Source organism: Lipophrys pholis, assembly GCF_963383615.2.
Source record: "Lipophrys pholis genome assembly, chromosome: 8".
NCBI classification, from domain to species: domain Eukaryota; kingdom Metazoa; phylum Chordata; class Actinopteri; order Blenniiformes; family Blenniidae; genus Lipophrys; species Lipophrys pholis.
This window is the reverse complement of record NC_137630.1, coordinates 4,100,027-4,123,755: the sequence shown is the minus strand read 5'-3', so window position 1 is coordinate 4,123,755 and position 23,729 is coordinate 4,100,027. Positions and strand designations below refer to the sequence as shown.

The 23,729-nt window shown below is 45.1% G+C and overlaps 2 protein-coding genes across 5 annotated transcripts in view; both read right to left on the bottom strand.

The window, feature by feature from the left end:
* usp19 (ubiquitin specific peptidase 19) overlaps positions 1-10,998 on the bottom strand; it is a gene marked incomplete at its 3' end in the record, with an annotated part of 35,680 nt that extends 24,682 nt beyond the window's left edge. For all 4 annotated transcript variants that reach the window (XM_080469384.1, XM_080469385.1, XM_080469386.1 and 1 more), the window contains exons 1-2: positions 10,695-10,998; positions 5,880-6,261 (exon numbers count right to left, since the gene is read on the bottom strand). In XM_080469384.1, coding sequence (XP_080325510.1) covers positions 5,880-6,096 — 217 coding nt within the window. In that variant the 5' untranslated portion in view covers positions 6,097-6,261; positions 10,695-10,998. The remainder of the gene's footprint in view (positions 1-5,879; positions 6,262-10,694) is intronic.
* A 2,091-nt stretch (positions 10,999-13,089) lies between these two features.
* lamb2 (laminin, beta 2 (laminin S)) overlaps positions 13,090-23,729 on the bottom strand; it is an 81,692-nt gene continuing 71,052 nt past the window's right edge. The window contains exons 23-36 of the mRNA XM_080469521.1: positions 21,395-21,619; positions 21,105-21,322; positions 20,933-21,029; positions 19,531-19,712; positions 19,244-19,434; positions 18,979-19,163; positions 18,641-18,882; positions 17,641-17,844; positions 16,655-16,799; positions 16,354-16,561; positions 16,143-16,284; positions 14,914-15,090; positions 14,656-14,815; positions 13,090-14,399 (exon numbers count right to left, since the gene is read on the bottom strand). Coding sequence (XP_080325647.1) covers positions 14,263-14,399; positions 14,656-14,815; positions 14,914-15,090; positions 16,143-16,284; positions 16,354-16,561; positions 16,655-16,799; positions 17,641-17,844; positions 18,641-18,882; positions 18,979-19,163; positions 19,244-19,434; positions 19,531-19,712; positions 20,933-21,029; positions 21,105-21,322; positions 21,395-21,619 — 2,513 coding nt within the window. The 3' untranslated portion in view covers positions 13,090-14,262. The remainder of the gene's footprint in view (positions 14,400-14,655; positions 14,816-14,913; positions 15,091-16,142; positions 16,285-16,353; positions 16,562-16,654; positions 16,800-17,640; positions 17,845-18,640; positions 18,883-18,978; positions 19,164-19,243; positions 19,435-19,530; positions 19,713-20,932; positions 21,030-21,104; positions 21,323-21,394; positions 21,620-23,729) is intronic.

The window sequence follows — 23,729 nt, the reverse complement described above, 5'->3', positions numbered from 1 at the left end:
GTGACGGTTGTATTTCCTGCAGAGCCGCGCTGCAGCACGCTCTCATGACTGGCTGACCCACCACCTGCACACCCATGACACACTCTTATTTGGCACAATATCACACACCACACCATTCTCAGCCACTTCTGCTTGTCTATGGGACCTGAGAAGGACGAGTATTGAGACCGATCATTGGAGCAGTCCGTGACCTTGACGCACCCGCAGAGCCCAGATCAGATCGGACTGCAGCTCGACACCGTCACAGCTAGAATTACAGCACTTCAGCACGCTGCAGACCAACAGCAGGACAGATATTGCAACACACGTGTCCGGTGTGGAAGCCCCAGGAGCTCCAAACTAGCGGTGTGCCAAAATATCGATACTACGATATATTGCGAGATTTCGTCTTGCCGTACGTTATCAATACATTGGCGCCAAATATCGATATCTAAACAATCAACATACAGCCGTTCTAAGCAGATTCCCTCACAAAAACCTGCTACAGTTCTGATTTACAGAATCAGTACTTCAAGCCTCCACATGATGGCGCTTAGCATGAGAGTGGGTGCTGCGGCAGCTCTTTCAAAGGAAATTAAAACAAAGAAGAAGAAGTACAGGAGGAAAATGGCTCAAGGCGGAGGATTAGCAAACGGCAGAGAAAAACACGTGAAAGATGCACCGTCGAATTTCAACTCTAAAGTTTGGGCCCAATTCGGCTTTTACTTTACTGACAATGGAAAAACACTTGGTAAAGAATTCGCAATCTGCAAGAACTGTCTCGCAAAGGTGAAGTACACTGGCAACACAACGACCATGCATAGCCACCTTGTCCGCCATCATCCTGTGCTCGCCGTCGAGGAGAAGACGGTTAGCATTGCTAATGCTAACGTTTCTGTAAGCCAGCCTACAATCAACACCGTACTTAAAGCAAAGCTTCCTTTTGCATCCCCCAGGGCTGCGAGTATTACTAAGTCCATCGCTTGCTTTATTTGTAAAGATCTAAGACCATATAGTGTCGTCGAAAATGACGGTTTCCACCGAATGCTCCATACGCTGGAACCAAGGTATGACATACCCTGTGGAATAATGCACCGACTGAAAAGTTTATTTTTTATATGCAGGAACATTTTCCAGTTTTCATAAAACAAGTTCATTCTGCTTGTTAAGCAGCACTGATAAGTGTCCATGTTTACAGAGAAGATGATAATACTAGCACTGAAATGAGTATTTTCTGCATTCATTCTGTTTTTAATAATTTTATGTTACTTTGCACAGACAGACATTATTTTGTATCAGTCTTCCCTTAAAGACTTAAACATAATAGGGCTGAACGATTAATTGCATTTGCGATAATATCGCGATATGTTAAAACGGGATTTTCTAATCACAAGGGCTGTGATTTGACTGTTCACGAGATCTGATCTTGCGACGACTTGCTCGTCCTGCGCGTGTCATCTGCCCACCTTGCCCGACCGGGCTAGTAGTTTTTAGGGATGGAGCCGATCTGATCCGGGATCGGGTTCAGATATCAACCTAATTCACAGATCGGAATTGTCCGATCCAACCTGCAGAGATTTCTGATTCATGAAGCCTCGTCTGCTTCACTGTTACTGAAATGACTCCACAGTGTTTCCCTGCTGCTGCTCTGCTCGCTGGCTGCAAACTGTGGACTGGATTCCCTGAAGGGAGGCGGGTCTCAATGAGACCAGGAGTAATGAGTCAGGAAATCCATTCCACAGTTTGCAGCCAGCGAGCAGGCTAGGGAAGTAGCACTGTGCTGTCCAACTTTTCATGACAACATGTTGCTGTTTGGACGGATTTTACACTCAAAACACCACAAAGCAACATAGACATGGATTTAAGCAAAGCCGTTGTACAGCAAGGCGGTCGCTCTGTCAACAGACGTCACCGTTTTAAAACGCCAGCTTGTCGAGGAGAACGGCACTGACCGCAGCATTAAAACAATGATCAGCTCGCTCCTCCGCTGTAGCAGTCGATTCACACCTCCGTGAAGCTGCGTGCTAATCCGCGCTAAATTCCCTGAAAATAGTCCCAATCATTTGTGTTGTTAGAGCAGGAAGCACTGCTGTTTGTGCTCCGTTGCTAAAGAATTTCCACAGGAATTAATAAAGTGATTCTGAGGTTTTAAAGATAAAACTAGTTTATTATGAAATGATGACGTCACACAGACCCCCACATTGTCCACATGGAACAAATATAGTTTGTACTGCTTCCTTTTCTGTCCTGATACTACCTCAAATTGTCTTTTGGGAGAATACATGTATACATTTGTATAGCAAACCACTCAAAATCCTTAATGTCAAGCCTTCATTAGTATAGTGACCAAGCCTGGTTTAGGGCTTTGATAAGCACAATGGACAAGCGGCTGGCTTGTTGTGGTGAACGCTTACAAGACAGCAAGTCACAGTACTTAGTAAGGTTACTACTGTAATTGAAGTAGAAGATAAATAAACTCTTTCATATTAATACATGCTTCATTTGACTTTATCTTAACATAAGCCTCGCCTATAAGAAAGAACAATTTATGTATAATAAATCTGATATTGTTTATTATAATACAGATTGATTTATTGCTTGTGTTTGTTGAAAAATACATGAGAAGAGGACCTTGAAAAAATAATCGCATATTAGATTATTTTCCAAAATCGTTCAGCCCTAATACATAACACAAGGATATTGGACTAGTTATGGTCAATGTGTGTTAAGAAGAGCCACTGTGCAGTACACACTTTGTTTTACTTGGCTGTTATTCATGTGAAATTGATTGACAATGTTTTGTAATTCCTGTGAGAAGGATTCAGTGCAGTCAAATTCTGAATTTCTTCAGTGACACAGATATCGTGATGTATCGAGGATGAAATGTCTTGCACTATATCGATTATCGCAGAACCGCTGTGCCGTGATATTATCGTTATCGTGGGCAGTCTTTGACCAGAATTAGGATATATCACTGAATTATACAATTCTTCTCTGAGGAGCAGTTTAGTATCTTTGAGCCCGATGTTTATGACAGCAGGTATCTCTGAAAAAAATTGTTTTAATCTATCTATTCAGAATGTGACAACACACGGGGAGTTTTCATCCCGCTTTGCCTCTTCCTCCTCCTTTTTAGACATGATTCCAGTTTGTGTGAATGTACATATGAGTTTATATACAATGCAACTGATATATGGGTATATTTATCTATACATGAATTGTGTATATAGTTGTATATATGTACATATTGTGATAGTATCGTATTGCGAGGTACCCGGTGATACCCAGTCCTACTCCAAACACAAAGAAATCATCATTTCCACTATATTCACTAGGACCGTGGACACAATGTGCTCACACTTGTGACGATTTGGACCTTTGTGTTAATGTAGCCCATTTGTGAAACTAAATGAAATATCACAAAAAATTTGACATCAATAACAATGATACACTTTGCTGGATAATATGACAACAATAAGTACGACAGTGTTTCAAAGAGTCTAACTCTGTTCTGTAAGTTGGACTCTGAGCAGAACCAACTTGTTTGACAGCAGGGAGCACACAGGGACAGAAACACTCCAGCGAGGTGGAGAATTCAGGCTAAATAATCGAGACGTTCAACATGAGTGGAAGCTGGGGTTGCTTCCAATACAGAGAACAGTAACTTGTCCCATGCTGGTCAAAAAAGCTTTTTTTCCCAAAGCAATGTTAGGAAAGTCAAGTTGTGCAGCGGCGTTCAGGTCAGACAGGATGCATCCGCATGAAGGCATCGAATTAACCTTTAATCTAAAACTAATCTAACTTAAAGGAAAATACCTAAAAATATCGTACTGCATTTTACTAGATCCATAAAATATTAGAGCACACCTCGACACAACAGGCGACGAATCAAGAGGCACTAAAGCCTGACGGTGTGGTAACGGCAGTAACCAGATCATTGGCTTGTGTCGCCAGTCACCAAACTTCTCCGGCAGCATCAACACAAGAAAACTGGTTTTCTTTGGTAACCAGTTTGTCCACACGGCTTTGCTTTGTCACGAATGTTCTGAGCACACACTTTATTATACGTGTGACCAGTGTTGTGCCTGTACCTATTTGGGCGAACGAGAACTGAACATACTGTATTTCTGCCTGATGACCGTCACTGTGAGCGGCGCTCATGCTGGTGTTAGTGAACGCCGCTCTCACAGTTCAATGTTGTTTAAGAGGGTTGCCAGATTTCCATAGAGCCTTCCAGTCGAAAACCCGGCTAAAGCTCACCGTAAACGGGCCTTAACATGTAGGGGGAAAACAGCCAATCTGGCAACAACAGCCACCATAGAGTCGCACCGCCGCATCATCAAAATGCGAAGCATTGCGGCAAAAACAAATGAAAGACAGCAGCAGTACCTCAGACTCTGCCTCCACCATTAATACTTCATCTTCGTATGATTACGTATTGTGAGGGTAATAGCTCGCAGCAACATTTTGAGAAAAAAAATAAAAAAAAATAAAAAAAAAGAACTTTGAACTAGTTCATTCAAAATTTTCAATTATGAACCATGAACTGAACTAGTTCATTTTTAAATTTGTGAACTGAACTTTGAACTAGTTCATGTAGAAACTGAACTTTTCCAACACTTCATGTGACCTATGCTCCCTGTCCTAAAACCAGATAGGTTTGGCCACATACAAATGAAACACGCTTTTGGAACTCGCCTTTAAATGTCTGTGAGCATGTATGAAAGAATGTGTTGTTGTTATTATTAACATGCCACTCTTATTTTTAGCTCACGTTGACAACATGTGTCTTTTCCATTTGGCCCACATTCAATTCCATGTTATGCAAGTAAAATAACAGGTTTGTTTCAAGAAAACAGCTTTTTGTTAACTTACAAAACTTTAGTACATAAACAAAGAATTTGTATCATCAGATATCGGTTCACTATTTTTCACGTTGAAATCATGTAATCGGTCAATTGGTCATCTGGCACGTTCACATGATCAAGTCTCATTTAAAACAAAGTTAGGTTTAACCTTATAAAACATGGAATCGACTCATTTCTCCATTTTGAACACAGACAATGATAATTTTAGTGAGGCGGTATTCCTGTGCAAGAGTCAAACATGAAGAGTAGATTCACTGAAACTCCAGCTCACAAGAGCTTTCATTTAATTTCATCTAAACAAGTGACGTTGTCTACAATCTGAAAATATCAAGCCAGATACACCTCAGATTCAGCACGGATCACAGCTGCTGCTATCGTCTATAATTCTCTGCATCAATAAACAGTGTTTGGAATATCCGGGGAATCTGACAATCACATAAAAAAGTCAAACCAAACAAAAAAAAACATTGTAACGTCAGCGCTTTTCTTCCTGAACTATAATATATATTCATCTTCTCTGAGACACAAACATCCAAATAAAGATGAGCTGGAATCCACATCCACAAGGGCAAAAATAAAACTAAGTAATTCAGAAATGCATACAGAAAAAGAGAACTCAAGCTTTGACGGGCACTCTGAGCCACGAGCTGCAAGCCAAAATAATGTTGTTGACAACCAACACAATCAAGGCTGGGACTTCGTAGCCACACCCACAACAGATGATTATCACCCGATTATCTTCTATTCACACTGCCTGGATTTGAGCAGAGGCCTTTCTGTGGAGAGTTTATATGTTCTCTATTAGTGACTACTAATCATGTACTTCGTGCTTGTTTGTGTGATTGTGCGTGTGCGTGTGTGTGTGTGTGTGTGTGTGTGTGTGTGTGTGTGTGTGTGTGTGTGTGTGTGTGTGTGTGTGTGTGTGTTTCATCAGGGATGGGCTCAGTTTCCCGTAATGCTCGCCAGTAAAGAGGATGTCTGAAGGTATTGATGATTAGGGTTTAACCAGCAGTAACTTTAGGTCCTCGTTACCTTTTTTGACTTCTGCGAGAACCCCGTCCACGGCTGCTGCCGCCGCCCTCTTGGCTTCTCTGCTCTCCTGATTGGCCCGGTCCTTCTGCTTCTTCTTACTGGTGCTGGAGGGCAGGTCGGAGCCGGTTTCTCTGCTGCTGCCACCACCTCCTCCTCCTCCCCGCTGTTGAACCCCGCCGCGACGGCCGCCCGTCTCGTTACCACTGCTGCTGGCCATCTTCAGGCACTTGGCACTAACAGGCCGCCCGTCGCCGGAATCACTACCGCTGCTGGGGTCTGAATCTGAGGTGTGCCTCTTCCTGCCTGTCCCGGCTATCTTGGCGATGATACTGGTCTGAACTCTCCCAGAACAGAATCAAGAGGCCTCGAGAGCGAGGGGGACCTGAGGTGGAGGACAGAGACACAAGGTGTTACATTAAAGTTCATGCACTTGCAGAAACTGTTTGATAGCTACCGATTACGTTTTTTTTTTTATTTAGCATCGTCTGGAAGAAGGTTCCATCATAGAAAACATCCAACGCAACCAGAGGATTTTAGAGGACCAATACATCTGCTGTTTCCCAATTTGAAAGCACTTTCACCTTTCAAACACTTCCAACTTCACTGACATTTTTTCATTTTATTTAAACAAGAGTTTTTTTTCCAAAAGCGTCTCAGAAGGGAACTCAATGAAGAACATTCAGGGCCATTCAGACATTAACATTGGCGCTTACATGCGTTTCGGGGATCAGATCACAGTCTGAGTCCTAAAGACAAATGTGAACAGGCACCACTTCTCCAGGGGGGCTTTTCCACCAGAAAGAACCAGGTGCTAGTTGGGAGCCAGGGCCAGACTTAGCACCAGTTCTTTGTCTTTCCACTGCCAAAGCCGCGGCCTATCAGGGGCTAAACTGGTGCTCCACTGGTGCTCCACTGGCTCCACTTCGTTGCTGGACCAAAGAGGAGCCAGACTGGGGTCTGACGCATCATCAGCTGGGGGCGGAGTTATCGCTGGAGCTATCGCTAACTACAAGGCAGAAGAGAGGTTAAACCGGCTTTCTGAAAACTCCAGCGAACACGGAGCCACGGAGAGCCTGAGAGCGATATAATAAGTCGCTTCCTGAAGTTAATAATACGAGGGAACGGGATTATTTAATCCGCGTTCGCTTTTCTTGGTAACATTATTATAACTAACGTCACGCCCAGATCTTGTTTCGCGTTCTGACCGCCGGCTGAGGCGCTGAGCAATGCAGTGTGCGGCTGCGTTGGGCTCCGAGACGCTCAAATATTATTTTCTAACCCACGAACTTCTTTATAATAAATACTTTTGGTTCATCAGCAACTAAAAAACAAACTACATACTACTGTAAATGAAAGCTGGAGTTTATAGGCATAAAATGAGCCTTTTAATGGTGAAAGAGAACTTTAATCAGTGTGTTTATGGAGGTTGCCATAGGAAACAGTTTTTAGAGCAGCGTTCTCTCATTCTACACCTCCATTCTTCTCCCATGTTGAAGCATTTTATTCAGACACGCCCAGAAATAAAGTGGAAGAAGCAGAAATTCACTATGTAATGCCCAAATGTTGAAAAATAAGCCCCAAACTCATACACGCGTTATTTTTTCCCCTCTATGGCCACTCCGGGGCTCCGGACTAAAGCAAGACGGACGTGAAAAAAGACCAATAGACATAATGTTTTCTGGCTCTTTGGTGCATCAGAGGTTCAGGCCAAACTAGGTGGAGCGACCCGGACTAAACCGATGAATACAGTCCGTCTCCTTGTACCTGTGTGAGCGCTGTCATCGCCAAATTGGTGAAATCAGTGACGGATCACGTTTTGGAGTGACACAATGACGTGGCTCCCACTTGGCTCCGTTAACGATGGAAAAAGAACCGGTTCTTTGGCGGCGCTCATTTAAGAACTGGCTCCGGCACTGAACTAGAACCTGGTTCTTTTTGGTGGAAAAGCCCTGCAGGCCATGGAGCATCTGACCACAGAGGCTTTGTAATGTGAACAGAATGTGTTGGGAATGCTTTCCAGAACTAAATACACGGTAAGCAGGCTGCATCAGAGCTTGTCACATCAGATCACCCAAAACACGTCAACGCCAGGTTTGAATGAAGACATGGTTGCTAGGCAACATACTTTCACTCATTTGGCCACCAACTGATTTGGTTATGACAGAGTCCTTTGGCTGAACAGCATTTGGCTATGCCGCTGCGGGCGTCTTTCTCACTATCTGGACAATCAGAAAATGTGGAGAAAACGTTTGTGAGAATGCAATGGAACAGAGAGCACCCAGTGGAGGCTCTGAGCAGCACTGCCGCTCCTCTCTTCACAACATGCAGAGGAAGAATAAGTTCCTCGTTCATTAACCCAATTAGAACAACTGGGAGGATTTCATGATGTACTGTCACATGTGTCTCTGTTCAAAACGGTGCTGGAGACCTCAGAGTCCACAATGGGTACAGAAAAACGTAAACCCAAAGACTGAAGTACAGATGTTTTAAGTTTTTTTTAAAGTGTATCAGTGAGGCTACTCTTTCACCGTTTACATTACAAAACAAAAGGCAGCAATTACTTTTTCCATATTCATTCACTATTCCAGAAAGACTTGAAGAGAGAACTGTTGCTTTGCTGCTGAATATTGATCATCGATATGGAGAAGGCTTTATTTCATTCCAGACATCTTGAATTTGATACCGACTGAGGAAAAACGTGATGGAGGCAGAAAATAACAATGAAGTATCCTAAGAATAGACTGAATTTGTGTCTGTAGTTATAGAGATTTGTCATTTATACAACAGGATTTTCTGAAGGTAGAAGTGGAAACAACACCAGCCAATCAGAAGAGTCATTTACAATTAAAGCTGCAAGGAGCGTTGAACAGCTCCTCAAACCCACGCATGCTAGAACGTGGTGCATGCCGAGGTTTGGTGCATGTCAGGGCGTGATAGAAACGTAGGATGACAATAGTACACCATAGTGTCAAAAATTTTCAGATTCCTGCTACCACAAGGTGGCGCTATAACTGCGAATGGATATTAGCATACAGATGTGTTCAAAGCGGCACTGTGATGATGAGAACTGAGTTACTCATCACTTCCTGTTTCATGGCGATGCATCGATTTTCAGGTGGCCGTCATTTCCACGGCCCTGGACTATTCCGGAAGATTTTGATGGTTTTTCATCAGGAAGGTATGATGTTTATACGGGCCAGATTTCAGATTGTTTACATTACCCCTGGGAGCAAATCATTAGAACAATTTCACGCAAAATGGCGGACTTCCTGTTCGTCTGTCACTAGCTGTGTTAGATGGACCAAAATTAACCAGATTAAATGCCGACCCGCCATATAAACACTTCAGTCTGATCATATTTGCACAATCTCTTCAGAATTCCAATCCGATTGGAGGAGGTAGTGTAGTACAGGGTTTGTTCTGATCATAGTCCGTGTAAACAGTATATCGTGTTACTACAGTCGGAGCTTTGTGAGCGTATCTGTGACGTCAGTCACCTAAAGTCATGACGTGGCTGCGTACACACGTCCGGTTTCTCGCTCTCTTCAAAACACAACCTTAGTTAAGGGATTTAATTCATGTAGGGTTAAAGAGTTTAACAGTCAACTTAACCTGTATAAAACAGTAAATATGGTAATGGAGGGTGCAGCCATGCAAGGCGCCATCACTCCATTGGGAGCGATTTGGGGTTCAGAACACTTGGATGGAACTCAAACCTGCAACCTTCTCATTGGAAGACGACCGCTGAGCCACGCTGCCCCATAAATAGCAGTCACAACGATTTATAACTGTCTATGGCAGTTTATAGCCGTATATAACAATTTACAACAGACACTTCATTGTTTGCAGGGGTTAGAATAGCACGATAAGGTGAAAAGATATTTCATATACATCATTAGTAAAGAACATTTATGTTTGGATGCAATTTGTATATTTGGTAGGTTGGTAGGTTCGTTTATGCATTTGTTTGTGTGCCCACAGTTCGCACGTTTGGGGTTTTGGAGTTTGGAAGTTTATCAAACTCTGAGCAGAAAATATAAAGGACAATTACGTCGTCAATCATAAGGAGGGAGGTACAAATAATAAGAACAATAGTAATAATAATAGTCATTATAATAACAATAATTCATTGCATCCCAATATCACAATAATAATAATAATAGTGAAGAAGTGTTACTGAACGTTACACGATGTAACGACGAGCTCGTTTCCTTAGCATAGCCACAGTTAGCTGCTAGCAGGGACAGATGACAAAGAACAGCCACTAAATCGTTCGTCTCGTTTGATTTGAGATAAAACATGTTATTGAAAGCACAGCCGGCGGCGAGGCTGAGTTGAGAAACAGACAGTTTGACAGAGTTTCTGTCCCCGGAGCTTTCGGCTCGTTAGCTCACAAGCTAACCTGGCTAAACCCAACTACAAAGGTTCGTTTATTTCTAAATACACGAGCGTGTTGCTGTCACGTGACTTAGCGTCTTCTCATCTTTGTACGCCGACTTGAACGTTACATTCTAACGGATAATAAAACGCGGACTCGGTTGAGCAGCATGAAACCACAACAAAACGCCTGTAGGTTATTTAAGGTTATTGCTCACAAACACAACACTGTGTCCCCGCACAGCGCCGCACAGGGCGAAGGATCGAGCGCTCCCACACACCCGGGGCGCTAATGACATTAGCTGCATGCTAACAGCCGCGGATCGGCTTGTTTCCCACAAACAAAACAAACAAAACAAACATGGCATCAGGTGACACCAGGCGGCCCTCCCAGGGTGGAATGCCCGCTATGAGGTGCCGGTAGAAGAGAAGACTTACGGGGCTTCAGTGCGGAGAAACTTCCGTCTGACCACACAATAGGAGCCACGCCGGGGCTGCTAAGCTCCTTGACGGCTGCGGGCCGCGGCTCCTGCCCGGACTCCAAACCCCGCAGTCCGCACGGCTTCTGGAAGGTTCCTCACTTCATCCGGGGCCCATTTCTGAAGACTTATTGTTTGATATTCCAAATGAAACAAACCGAGACAACTACGGAGAGCCGGCTCAGTCCATCGGTGTCATTCGGTCTCTGGGGAGCGGAGCGACTGTTTGTTTGGAACCAAATCCACCGCTGCCCGGCCGGAACAGAGCTCGAGCCAGAGCCGTGCCCGAGAGGACGCTTCCTGCCTGGCGCGTTCACGTGATCTCTCTCTCTCTCTCTCTCTCTCTCTCTCTCTCTCTCTCTCTCTCTCTCTCTCTCTCTCTCTCTCTCTCTCTCTCTCTCTCTCTCTCTCTCTCTCTCTCTCTCTCTCTCTGTTCTAATTGAATAAACTACATTTCGACTCAACACAATTAAAATCAACCAGCTGAATTATTTTATGTTTAGTAAACTGGATTCTGCTCAGTTTCGTCCACTGCTACTGAATTCAGCAAATGTATATATTTTTTAATTGAATTTGTTCTTTTCAAGCAACTTCAACTAAAACCAATTCAATCTATTTCAATTCAACCGGCTCATTTCTTAGGAGTCCATTAAAATCAACTCAAAACGATGAAACTGAGGTGACTTTAAGTTAAATAATTGCAATTTGACTGAGCAAAATTCAGTTAATTTCTTAAATTAATTTGTTTTGTAATAAAATTCTATTAATTTAATACAATTGAATTCTATTCTGTTTATTTTCAATTGAACAAATTCAATAACAAATGTATCCTGTAACACTGGAGGAGTTCAGTATGATCAACACAATGAGGTTCTCACAAATTAAGTTTGCATACACCAAAGAAGAAGCACTGTAATGTTTCGCGGGCCCGGAGTCTGTAACCTGGGGTAACCTCGGTGTTCCAACAGGTGTGATCACAGACTCTACTCTTGAACAAACACTTGTTGCTTACTGGTGTTTTGGCAACAATAGTTCTGGGGAATCTTCTGCACCACTCAGCCTTCAGTCAGGAGACTTTTAATGTGGGACCTGGACTATTTCTGGACAATGTTCTGGATCCAAATGATTGACTGAGTGCTGTCTTATCCTACCAGCCTGTTAATGACAGTGAAACTGTGGTAGTGTTGACTGGTATTGTTGTTCTTACAGCCAAATGCTTCATATGAAACATTTATATGAATGTTGGCAGAAAAGAAGTAAAGATTCTGAACATAATAACTGAAGACTGCTTTCTAGATGCACCTACTTTCATTTAATATATCCTTGTTGATCCAAAGCCATGGCACTAATTGACAATACACTGGACTTCAGTGATAAAAACATTTTATTTCGCTTGAATTCACTAATCAAAGAAAAGACTAAATGAATAGATTAGTGTGGGAGTGATCAGAAGTGGAAGTGGTGGATGAGTGTAGACGGTGCGTGCCGCCCAGATGATTCCGCATCAAACCAACAATGAGATGAATAGAACTGTGATTATCTTATAGCTCAGGAAATGGAGAGATGAGTTTTAAGAATTCCTCCAGTTACAAAGACAGAGGATGAAAAGAGACATAATAAACAGTCAAAATGAAGAATGACTCTTACAATGAGGAAAATACTTCACCTGAACAGAAGCAAACTCTTCTCGTGACATTAGTGTCTCACCTCTTTGTGCTAAACGGCAGCTGCAGTGGTTTGGGTGTAGATCTTAGAATTAACCACCAGGAGGCGCCACAGGCCTGTTTGGACTTCCAGTGTGTTCATGGTTTAAAACGAGATGAGAGGATGTTAAGATTTGAGCTTAAAATGTGAAAAAGTAGCTGAAAGTACTTCCACACTGTTTACATGTGTGTTTTTAAAAAGAAATCTTTTCTAATTTTATTGTTGGAATTTTGATTTCTCCTTTGGTTTTTTTCTGGATATTCCAATTTTCTTTCTTGGTCCAAAAACATGTGTATACGTGTCAATACGTGGTTCTAAATCGAGTTTCGGTCTGAGTGTGTTCTTCGTCCACGGTGGACTGGGGTTGGATCCAAACCGTCAGTCCGATTTCTCCCTCGGATGAAGCAGGACGAGAAGATGGATGGACCGGTGATCAGGTGGCCTGCAGAGGGACAGTCTCTCTAGGGGACGCAGGTCAAGGTCTCATCACGGAGCTCAGAAACAGAAACGGTAGACGTCACACCTCCGCAGACCTGACGGTGAAAACAATCGCCATCGGACAGCAGAACGTGAGGTGAGGAGATGAAACCGATGGAGACGTTTCACATCACGAGTGTGTATTCTTAATTGTGACGCGTGACACACAGGCTGAAAGAAACGCTGAGTCGGGTAACTTTTATTCACAACAGACGTTCTGCAAAACTTTCTGCAAAGGCTTCTTTTGGTATTTCGGCGATGGGACACGGGGCTGCGGCTGAGCGAGAGACGAGCTTCAACTTTTGGTTTCTGAAATAAAAACAAGCTTCCATGCGAACGCTAAGTTGTTGGTAATGCCGGAAGTTTAAGGCTCGATCAGACTCCCCTCGTCCCCTCAGCGTGTCGCACATGTTCCTTTAAGAGCCACGACAGGCCAACACTCAGTCAGTCAGCGAGGGACTCTCTGTCCAGCTCTTCTTTGGCTTCCTGACAGTCAACAAAAACACTGATGAGCTGCTTTTATTTACGTTCCGACACAGAAAAGCTTTGCTGTACTGGAGCCGTCGGCGACGCTCAGCGACGCTCAGCGAGGCTCAGCAAGGCTCAGCGAGGCCAACAGCTTCCGGCCTTGATCTTCCTCGTAAAGTTTGCAAGACGATGATGACTACTTCCTCTGATGTGAAACCATGGCAGGATTCCTGGAGGAGTGCGGTGCTTTGACTCCCGTCAAAGCTTCACGTCGTCATAACAACAAGATCACGACACCCTTGCACTCATTGTTTTGGCTTATTTGGAAAAAAAAAAAGAGAAAAAAGAGAAAATTCTGCTGCAAACCACCAACCAGCACGTCTGAGGCTCTCAGACTAACATCCTGAAGGTCTCGTCTGGTGGACCTGAAGCTGTTGTGTTTCCTGCTGCAGTAGGAAGGAGGAGCGCAGCTCTCCGACTAACAGTCCTTTTAAAAACACTGAGATATTCGGATGAAACGTCCCGCTGTGGAACAGAATCCTTTACATAGAAAAACAAAACACACTAAAGCTTTTAAAACCGTGGATTTGCAGTTTGCATGTCGTGTGGATGAATATATTACAACAACCAACAACTACTCCGTCATTTCAACGTTAATATTCAAATATCATTGGAAGAAATCTGCTGTTGTTCGTTTGGATTCGTCTATTTCTTCCACATCTGTGCATTTTTGATTTTAATGATCTATATTTTCAATGAGAAAAACAAAACCAAACACATACATTCTAGATTCTTTTCCAAATAAATGCAGAGATACACATTAAGTATGTTCCTGTGGCTGGAGGAAGCGGAGGTTGGTGGAGCTCTGTGCTTCGCCGTTACTGGCAGGTGTTGTAGATCTGGATCTGTTTGTTGATGTCGTTGAGGATTCCTCTCATCTTGTCCTCCAAGCCGTCCAGCTGCCGCGCCTTCCCCTCCAGCCGCCGCTGGTTTTCCTCGTAGCTCTTCTCCAGCTCTGTGGGAAGCAGGGCGAATGTTTTTGTGTTGAACCGGGAATAAGAACCAAACGGTCACAAATCAGCCATCAGGAATGAGATCCACACTTCCTGTAGCCGCAGTAACGTAACATTATCTCAATCGTCTGGGTGAAAAGTCTGAATTTACTTTTAATGAACATTTTTTTAAAGCCATTTTCACTGGATTGTTTCTTCCTCGCCATGCACCCAGAGTGATGAACAAGCAGCCAGGGTTATTAACTCCTGAGTTCGTACCGGCCAGCCTCAGCAGCTTGTCTTGTGCGTCTTTCAGCAGGTCTTTGGCTTCGTCCCTCAGACTCTCGGCCTTCTTCTTGGCGTCCTGCACGGCTTTGGCTTTGGTGTCGACTCGCTGCTGCACCTCGTGGTATTTGTCTGTCAGCTGCCCGTCCAGAATCTGAGTAACACAGCAGGCAGAGCAAAACCAAAGATCGTGAAGCAGACGTGTCGCAGTCGCCGTCTGACTCGGGAGGACTGAGAGCAGCCGGCGCTCACCTGCTTGGCTTCGTTGGCCTTGTCTCGGGCCATGGTGGCGGTCTCCTCGGCGCGCGCTGCAGCCATGCTGTTGTTGGCTCGTTTGGTTTTCAGGGCGTTGAGCTCGCGCCCTAACGTGTCGAGGCGGCCCATGGCGTCATTTAGGTCCTTCTCACTGTTCGACGTCTCTGATTCGATCTGTGAGCAGCGTCAGAAGACAAACGGATCATGTAGGATTGGTTTGTTTTTGTCACGTAATCCTGGTACTTATAGCTCTGCATGATAAGGGAGGTACCAGATTACTATTGGGAAAAGAGTAACTGCATTACTGATTTCCCAATAGTAATCTGGTATTAAGGCCCTGTTTACACGACAACGTTTCACGTGAGAACACCTAATCCACTAAAAAAAAGTAGTGCGTTTCCACTGCAGCAGCGGACACAGAAACAATGTAGTTAGTCTGCCAGGCCACTGGAGGGCGCTGTTGCTTGAATTTGTAATGAAACTACACAGACGTGTGCAGAGAACAAAACACTATAAACATGAAAAAAATGGAGAGAACCTGACATCCGTATGGACTGATGACACATCAGATGATATCAGGGAGAGTCTCAACTATTAAACTACTGATCTGGACCATAAAACTAGACTATGGACCGCGGGTCGTACCACTAAGGGTCGGCCATGTTTGTTTACAACTGGATAAGCAGGAGGGAGGGGGAGATGTGCAGTAACAGGCTCTCTAGCCTCCATCAGTCTCTCCAGGGGGGATTAGTGACAGTGAAAGAATCTTTCCACCTTGGGAGCCGGATTAAAAACTTTACGGATACAGTGGATCAACACACTGGTATCGTGTGAACGGACCCCCCAAAAGTGAAGAAAGTTTTGCGGATACACTCGAATTCGTTGTCGTGTAAACGGGGCCTTAGTTGTCCATGAAAACAGTTGTGGAGCCGCTGTCTCTCTCTCCGCTCTCTGTACTGCTCACCGTATGTATTTACGTTGCTAAATAAACTTAGATCTAATTTTTCAGGACCTTGCAGGACCTTATATCGAAGTACCAGGTGTGTAACAACCTGCAGGTACACACTTCATCATAAAGTTTTCACATCAGTTGGATGCTGCTTTTCTTAAGTGCTTTAGAATTTGAATGTTGGTAAAAAAAAAAGAAGAAAGTTTTTTCACAATATTTACAGAAAGCAGAAAGCAGCCAACAGTCGTGTTTGCTTTAACATTGTAATGTGTGTAACCTCTGCCAGTCGGTTCTCCGTCTCCCCGATGTCAGCTTTGGCTTTGGCGATGGCTTTCTCTGCAGAAGTCTGAGCAGTCTTTGCGTCCGCCAAGGCCTGTTTCACCGTCTCGGCCGTGGTCTTCACCCCCTCGGCGCGATGCCTGAACGACAGCAGGGCGTCACGGGAGAGAAGCTTCATGCAGCTTGTGTTTGGGCTCCGGAGTAGCTACCTGGCCCTCTTGGCATCCAGCAGCAGCTGCTCGGCCCGCCGCACGTCGTCCTGCGTCTGCTGCAGGATGGAGTCCACGTTGGAGAGGCTGCGGACCCGATCCTTGATCTCATCGGCGAGGTGTCTGATCTGGAGCGGCGAGGCGGGGATGGAGAGCTCCAGCACTCGGTTGGCCACCGCCTCGATACTGTCCGGGTCGGCTCCCTCCTCTGAGACAAACACACGGTGAGACGTTACAGCAGAGACACAGGAGGCCGGACTCAGTGGCATCGTGAGACGAGTCAAGCTGTGATTAGACTCACGAGTGAGGAACTCCCTGATCTGCTTGATGAGGTCTCGCAGGTCGTTGTTGGAGCGCTCCACCTTGTTCTTGGTGGCGGTGGCTTTATCCAGAGCAGCTTGGGCTTTACCTTTGGCCTCCTCGGCCTTCGTCTTTGCCTCGGCCACCTGAATGGAAGACCAGAAAATTGACAAAGATCAAAAACAGCAAACTGGTGCAGCTACAAGAATCCGTAAATCTTCAGTTCTGCTTGTTTTTCATTGATAGAAGTGGGCAAATAAAGTTATGTGAGGCCTCTCATTCTGTGTTTGAGCTGCACAGTTTGAAGTTTTATGGTTTGGAATGAACCACAGTGACACCTGGAGGTAGGTTTGAGTTAATGCAGTCATTTGAAGATATGCCCTCATTGGTTTCATTGTCAGATAGTTAGTTGCAGTTAAACTCAGTTAATGTCTTTCTTTAAGCTTTACCTACTTTTTCTCTCTTGGAAACCGTATTTAGAAAATTACAACTGAAAGCGAGTTTGTTTATAGGATGTTCAGTTATAAGAAAAAGCTCCGTGTCTGTGGGAAGATTTGATGCTCGACTTAAATCAAATTAAATATGACATACGTTTTACAGTGTTGTACATTGACTATTTATATTTCTATAGACGAGCAAATCTCCGTGGCTGCTCCGTGAGACTCTCGTCTGTACCAGTTAGATGTGAAAACACTCGAGCTGTCGAAGCAAAAAGACTCAACAAAACCGTGAACTGAATCAGGATCCAACACTTAGACATGACGCATGGCGGCTGAGTTGGAGGTTCTGCTATGTTTGGTTCATCTCTACTAAATAGATGTTAGATTTCAGCTACTGCTGCAGTTATGACACAACTAACCATCACATGTCAAGAAAATTAACGGCTCATTTTGTGAAGGGGGACAGAGAAGGCAGAAACAAGTGAGCATTCATTTGTGCATGGAAACCAACGGTTTGACGAGTATTTCACTTTCTTCCGCTGCACACCTTGGTAAACAGCCCCTCCACCTCCCCCATGGCTTTGTTCAGCTCCTTCTCTGCGTGTTTGGCTTTCTCCAGGGCGGAGTCCGCCACCGCCACCGCGCCGTTACAGTTCAGCCCTCCACAGTGACGGTTTCCTTCGTCGTCTCGGCAACCGGCGCCCCCGCAAGGGCTCTCTCCACAGGGGGCATCACCCGGGGCGCCGCAGATCTGGTGGCATAAAGCACATTATGTACGTTCTTCATTTTCATGGGATTTACAGTTATTGCTCTCAAAGGAAGTAAACCTAAGAAAAAAAAGATGTAATTTGTATATACAGATGTTGTGTCAATAACTGTTGTTGACTGTATTCTTTCCAAAAGTTGTATTAGGACTTGTCTATTTGATACTTCTGTCCATCATGTGTACATTTACACGATCCTTTCAGAAACTTTGCTGCAATTACAAAGATAAATCTCCATCTGCTTTGGATCTTCATGCATGAACGCCATCTAGTGTTCAAATATATGCATCACAACTGATTTACACTGCTTATATATATTTTAAGTATTTACATACATTTATTTGTTCTAGCAGTATATATTCTTTATCATAAAAAAGCCCGAGGCATCAAACCAAATCACGAAGTGCTTTCTGTATTCTTGTTAAATAAAGTTTTAGTAGTTGTTTAAAGCAATTTTGTTGCTAAATCTCACTTGTTCAGTTCAGTTTATTTGTGTTTTTGTGTATGAATCATCTTGTTTTATAATAATAGGTCCGAGCATAAAAGTTAATGGGAAACAAAAAGATGTTAATATGCCAGTTATCAATCTGATGATAGTTGTGGTGATGTTCTGCTTCTTTAAAATTTGTTATTGAAACATTTGTATTGTGAAGTTTAGAATCTTGTGTCATGACTCGTCAGGCTCGTGATTTTGTTTGTTGGCTTTAGCCTGCCGCGGTGACCCTTCTGGGTGACCGTAGGTCCTGCTAATCACAAAACAGCTCTGTTCTGAACAGGTCGGACCTTCTCATTGATCTTCTTCATGTCCAGGCCCTGAGCTCTGGTGTTCAGGTCTCCCAGCGCACGCTTGTTTGCAGCGTTTTTGCGGTTGAAGTCGTCTTTCTTGGTGGCGATGAGGCGCTCTGTGCGGCGGCGGGTGTCTGCTGATTGGCTAACTGTGCTGGGCCTGGTGGTGGTTGATTCGTTGGCCCGTCGCTCTGCGTCCCAAGACCTATTGTAGGAGCTGCGGATGCTGTCGTATGCCCCTAAAAGGAAGGAGGAACATTTTCACCACTGCTTGTGGAAAACAGGAATCAGGTATTCGCTTGTTGAAATGGTGCGGGGGTGGTCCCTGTTCTCACCAAGAAAGTTGGAGTTTTTGAGGATGTCCAGCTGGCGGTGGAGCTGCTCTGAAGTCAGGTTCAGTTCTTTCGCCTCTCTCTCCAGAGCGCTCAGCTCCTTGCTGGCCTCAGAGTTGCTGTCCTGGACAATAGTTAAGTCTCCTTCCAGACGGTTTAGGTTATCTGTGGTTTCACCAATCTGTGTTCTGGGAAATATGTTAAAGGAAATTTTTAGGACACAAAGCAAATGTTTTTGGTTTTTTTTGTATTAAAATCAGAGCTTTACCTCAGGTCTTCAATGAGCTCCATTAGCGTAGCGACGGCTGTAGCAGTAGCATTACGGGCATTGACGATCCCCTGAGCCTGTGCTAGTTTCTCCTCAAGGTCTCTGAAGGCTTTCTCATAGGCCCCGGTGAGCCCGGTGGTCTGAATCTCAAGGGCTCGCTCTGCCAGAGTCTTGGTACGCACGGCCAAGTCCTGGTAGTGACACAAAAAACGTTATCAATCATCAAGAAAATACACTGCGTCAGGATCTCTGCTGGCTTAAGGTTTGGCTGCATCTGTCCTCCTCACCTGCACAATGCGGTCCCAGTCCCCGAAGCACTGGTGGCAGGGCTGGCAGTGAGGGAACTGACCAGCAAAGCCTCTGGCACACTGATCACAGCGCACACCGGACACTCCCTGCTGGCAAACGCAGTGACCGGTCACCCGGTTGCACTGAGAAGTCTCAATCCCACGCCAGTCGCAGTCACATGCTGGGAGGGAAACCAAGAAGATGGTGAATATGGAGACGCTGCGAACATGTGCTTTGGTTTTGGTTTCATTCATCTCCCTTCAATCCCAGAATCCCAGCAGCTCTGGACTTTTTTTGCCTCGGTTAACAAGCTCATAATGTTAGTCGGTGCTTGTTGCCCACAGTTTGTACATTTGTGTCAATTGTGTGAATTCCCATAAATCTAGAACAGTTGCACGTTGGCCTCCGGCAGGGCTGTCCTTTGTCACCGGTTCTATTTCATAACTTTTATGGACAGAATTTCTAGGCACAGCCAGGGACCGGAGGGGGTCCGGTTTGGGGACCACAGGATCTCTTCTCTGCTTAATGCAGATGATGTGGACCCGGTGGCTTCCTCAAACCTGTACCTTCAGCGTGCACTGGTGCGGGTTGCAGCCGAGTGTGACGCAACTGGGATGAGGGTCAGCAACTCTAAATCCGAGGCCATGGTTCTCGACCAGAAAAAGGTGGCTTGCCCTCTTCAGGTCGGTGGGGAGCCCTTGTGCCAAGTGGAGGAGTTCAAGTATCTCGGGGTCTTGTTCAGGAGTGGGGGGAAGATGGAGCGTGAGATCGACAGGCGGATCGGTCCAGCGTCTGCAGTTATGCGGTCGCTGTATCGGTCCGTCGTGGTGAAGAAAGAGCTCAGCCAAAAGGCGAGGCTCTGGATTTACCAGTCGATCTTCGTTCCTCCCCTCACCTATGGTCATGAGCTTTGGGTCATGACCGAAAGAAGGAGATCCCGGAAAGAAGCGGCTGAAATGAATTTCCTCCGTAGAGTGGCTGGGCGCACCCTTAGAGATAGGGTGAGGAGCTCAGTCACCAGGGAGGAGCTCGGAGTAGAGCCGCTGCTCCTCCACATCCAGAGGACCCAGCTGAGGCTCCGGCATCTGTTTGGGATGCCCCCCGGACGCCTCCCTAGAGAGGTGTTCCGGGCATGTCCCTCCGGTAGGAGGCCTCGGGGCAGACCTAGGACACACTGGAGGGACTATGTCTTTCGGCTTGCCTGGGAACGCCTTGGGGTCCCACCGGAAGAGCTGGAGGAAGAGTCTGGGGCGAGGGAAGTCTGGGCTTCCCTGCTTAGACTGCTGCTCTGTTTGTTCACATGGCTGTTTGACTTCACTGGAATTGAAAGTTGGGATGTGCAGCTGTCTGAATAGAACTGTAAAGGTTCTCCTTTCTGAGAAGGTGTGTTCTGTTTCTGACCTCTGCACTGCGTCCTGGGGTCTCCCCAGTAGTTCTCCTGACAGTCTGTGCAGGTCTTCCCTCCAAAGCCGTCACGACACTGACACTGGCCGGTGAACTGCATCACAAACAAAGACACCACGTCACACCTACATTCATGTTGTGAACAAGAGGCTGAGGGATCAGCTGCTACCTCGTTACAGGAGGACGTGACCGAGTTGTTGGGGTCGCAGCCACAGGCCTCACAGCCCCTCCCGCTGGCCAGGTTCCAGTGGTTGGGGGCGCAGTGGTCGCATGTTAAGCCGGTGACGTTTGGCAGGCACTGGCACTGACCCGTGGAGCGCTGGCACACACAGTCCTCCCGCTCCATGCACTGGCTGCGGTCCGTGCCCAGGAAGTTACACGTGCACTCTGAACAGGTGAGAGAAAATCGGTTTGCTGCGTCTTTAAAACAATGAGATTTAAGCGTTATTTCTTACTCACTCCTGCAGTTGCGTCTGGAAGCGTCCCCGAAGTAGCCGCTCCTGCAGGTGCCACAGTTGAGGCCCTCGGTGTTGTAAAGACATTTCCTGCACTCTCCAGTCTGCCGGTCGCAGGCGTCCATGTCTGACATGTCGATGTTGTTGTTGCATTGGCACGGCTGGCAGCGTCCTCCTGGCTGAGACGGGTTTCCAAAATAACCCGGGGCACATTCCTCACATCTCGCGCCTACATTACAAATAATACAAAATAGGCCAAAAAAACAAAACAATGAAAGAAACTGTTTCAGACTGGAACATGAACACAAAAACTTTGACATTCCCGAGTTCTTTCATTGTTGTGCAGATAGGAGGAAGCGTCATCAAATAACAGAACACATTAATGAGGAAGGGCCACACGTGGTTAGTGCTCTCGCCTTGTAGAACAAACAAATAGTAGAAGTGGTCACACCTTCAGCAATGTCTTTGGTGGAGTGTATTAACTCATTAAAATGTCCATCCTGCCTACATTGTTGTATCTTTTCCAAGCTCTACCGCCTCCCATCCCTGGCTCCTTCATTTCAGCAGCTCTAAGGCAGGAAAACGACTGCGTGGAAACAAGACCTATCTCCAAGAAAGCAAAGCTCCCGGAGGTTGAGCTCTTCTATTACTGGGCTGCTCGCTTACGCTGCCTCTCGTTCTGGTCTTTTTCAGTGTCCTGGCTGGACACGGTGGAATTACATTTGTATAACAATATTGTATGTCCATTCATGCATTTCTCTGTCCCTCGCTCCTCTTCAGTTAAATCCACCAAGAACCCGGCGGTCAAACACTCTTCAAAGATATTGGCCCAATTTAGGAAATATTTTGGATTTCACAGCTTTTCTGACCTAAGCCTGATTACATCAAACCATCTATTTATACCATCCACTCAGGACTCAGTCATTCAAGAATGGATCAGGAAGGTAATGAGTCATTTGACACAATCTCCCAGGTCAAATTATTTCAGGTACCTTCAAGCAAGGCATTTTGTTCTCTCTCACTTATCGAACTCTTCAATACCAACAGACACAACTACTGTTGATACATTCATTTCTTTAATTTAATTAAACAAAACAAACTAATTTCAGCCTTGCAAAGCCTCGTATTGGATCTTCATGCCCCCATGGTCACACCTAGGACAGCATGGGAGGAGGACTTAGATCTTTCTCTATCAGAAGACACTCAGACTGACTTAAACGGCTCAATTCAACCTCTTTATGGGCTTGAGTGGTAAACGTCAGGTTGCTGAGCTTCTCTTCTTCATATGTACTGGTCCTGCTCCTGCCTTAATAAATATTGTAAGGAAGATTTTCACAAAATGTCTCAGGTCTTAAACACCAATTTAGAACCAAATCCTCTGGCGGCTCTTTTTAGGGTCATGGAGGACGAAACGCAATTACCTAAAGAAAAACAACACATTTTAATCTTCTCCTCCAACTTGGCTCGACGAGCAATATTGCTCAGAAGGAAGGACACCTCTCCACTCACTCATGTGGCAGGACCGGTGTGGAGGGTGAGGGGATCGCCTGTATAATATGGAAACTTTAAGAGACTCCAGTTAATCCGCCAATGAACAGGCCGCTGGAGCGCTGCCATGGCAACCAGTAAACAGTGTGGACTCTTCTGCAAGCTCAACAGGCATCAGCACAGTGTTCACAGATGGTGTGTGTGTGTGTGTGCGTGTGTGTGTGTTCGTGCGTGTGAGTGCACGCTTGTGCGTGTCCGGTTTGAGGAGAATGAACGAGGGAGCAGCCTGATTAATCTCCTGTTTGATACGACGTGATAGTGTTGCCGCTGTTCTGTTCGGTATTAAAGCGGCTTTATAGACGAAATAGTGGAAATAGTTTGATTACTCGTTACTGCAAAAAAGTGGTCTTATGAGAGTAACATGTTACTTTTTCACTGATTGTAAAATCACAATAAAGAAGATTTTGAACAAGAAAGAAATGAGGAGCAGAAAATTTCATGTTCACCAGAGTCACAGTTTTATCTGGCCTTGATACCTGCAGAATAGCTGTGAACTCTTGTTGCTTTCTGACTGATAATTATGGCCAAACGTTTATCAGTGTAACATTTGAGCCTCTTGATATTTTATTTCTAAATTAAGTAATTATTCATCAGGAAGGGTTTCTGGTAGATTATAGACAGCTATATTGTGTTTACCTATAAAGCATGGCTGCAAACCTAAAAGTTAACTTGATGCTCACTGAAAGGAAAAACTCAACACCTCTCAACATGAATTCATTCACAGTTAAACCTCCAAACACAAGAGGCAGAAGCTGACCCAGACTCAGACTCCATTACACACGTCATTCACA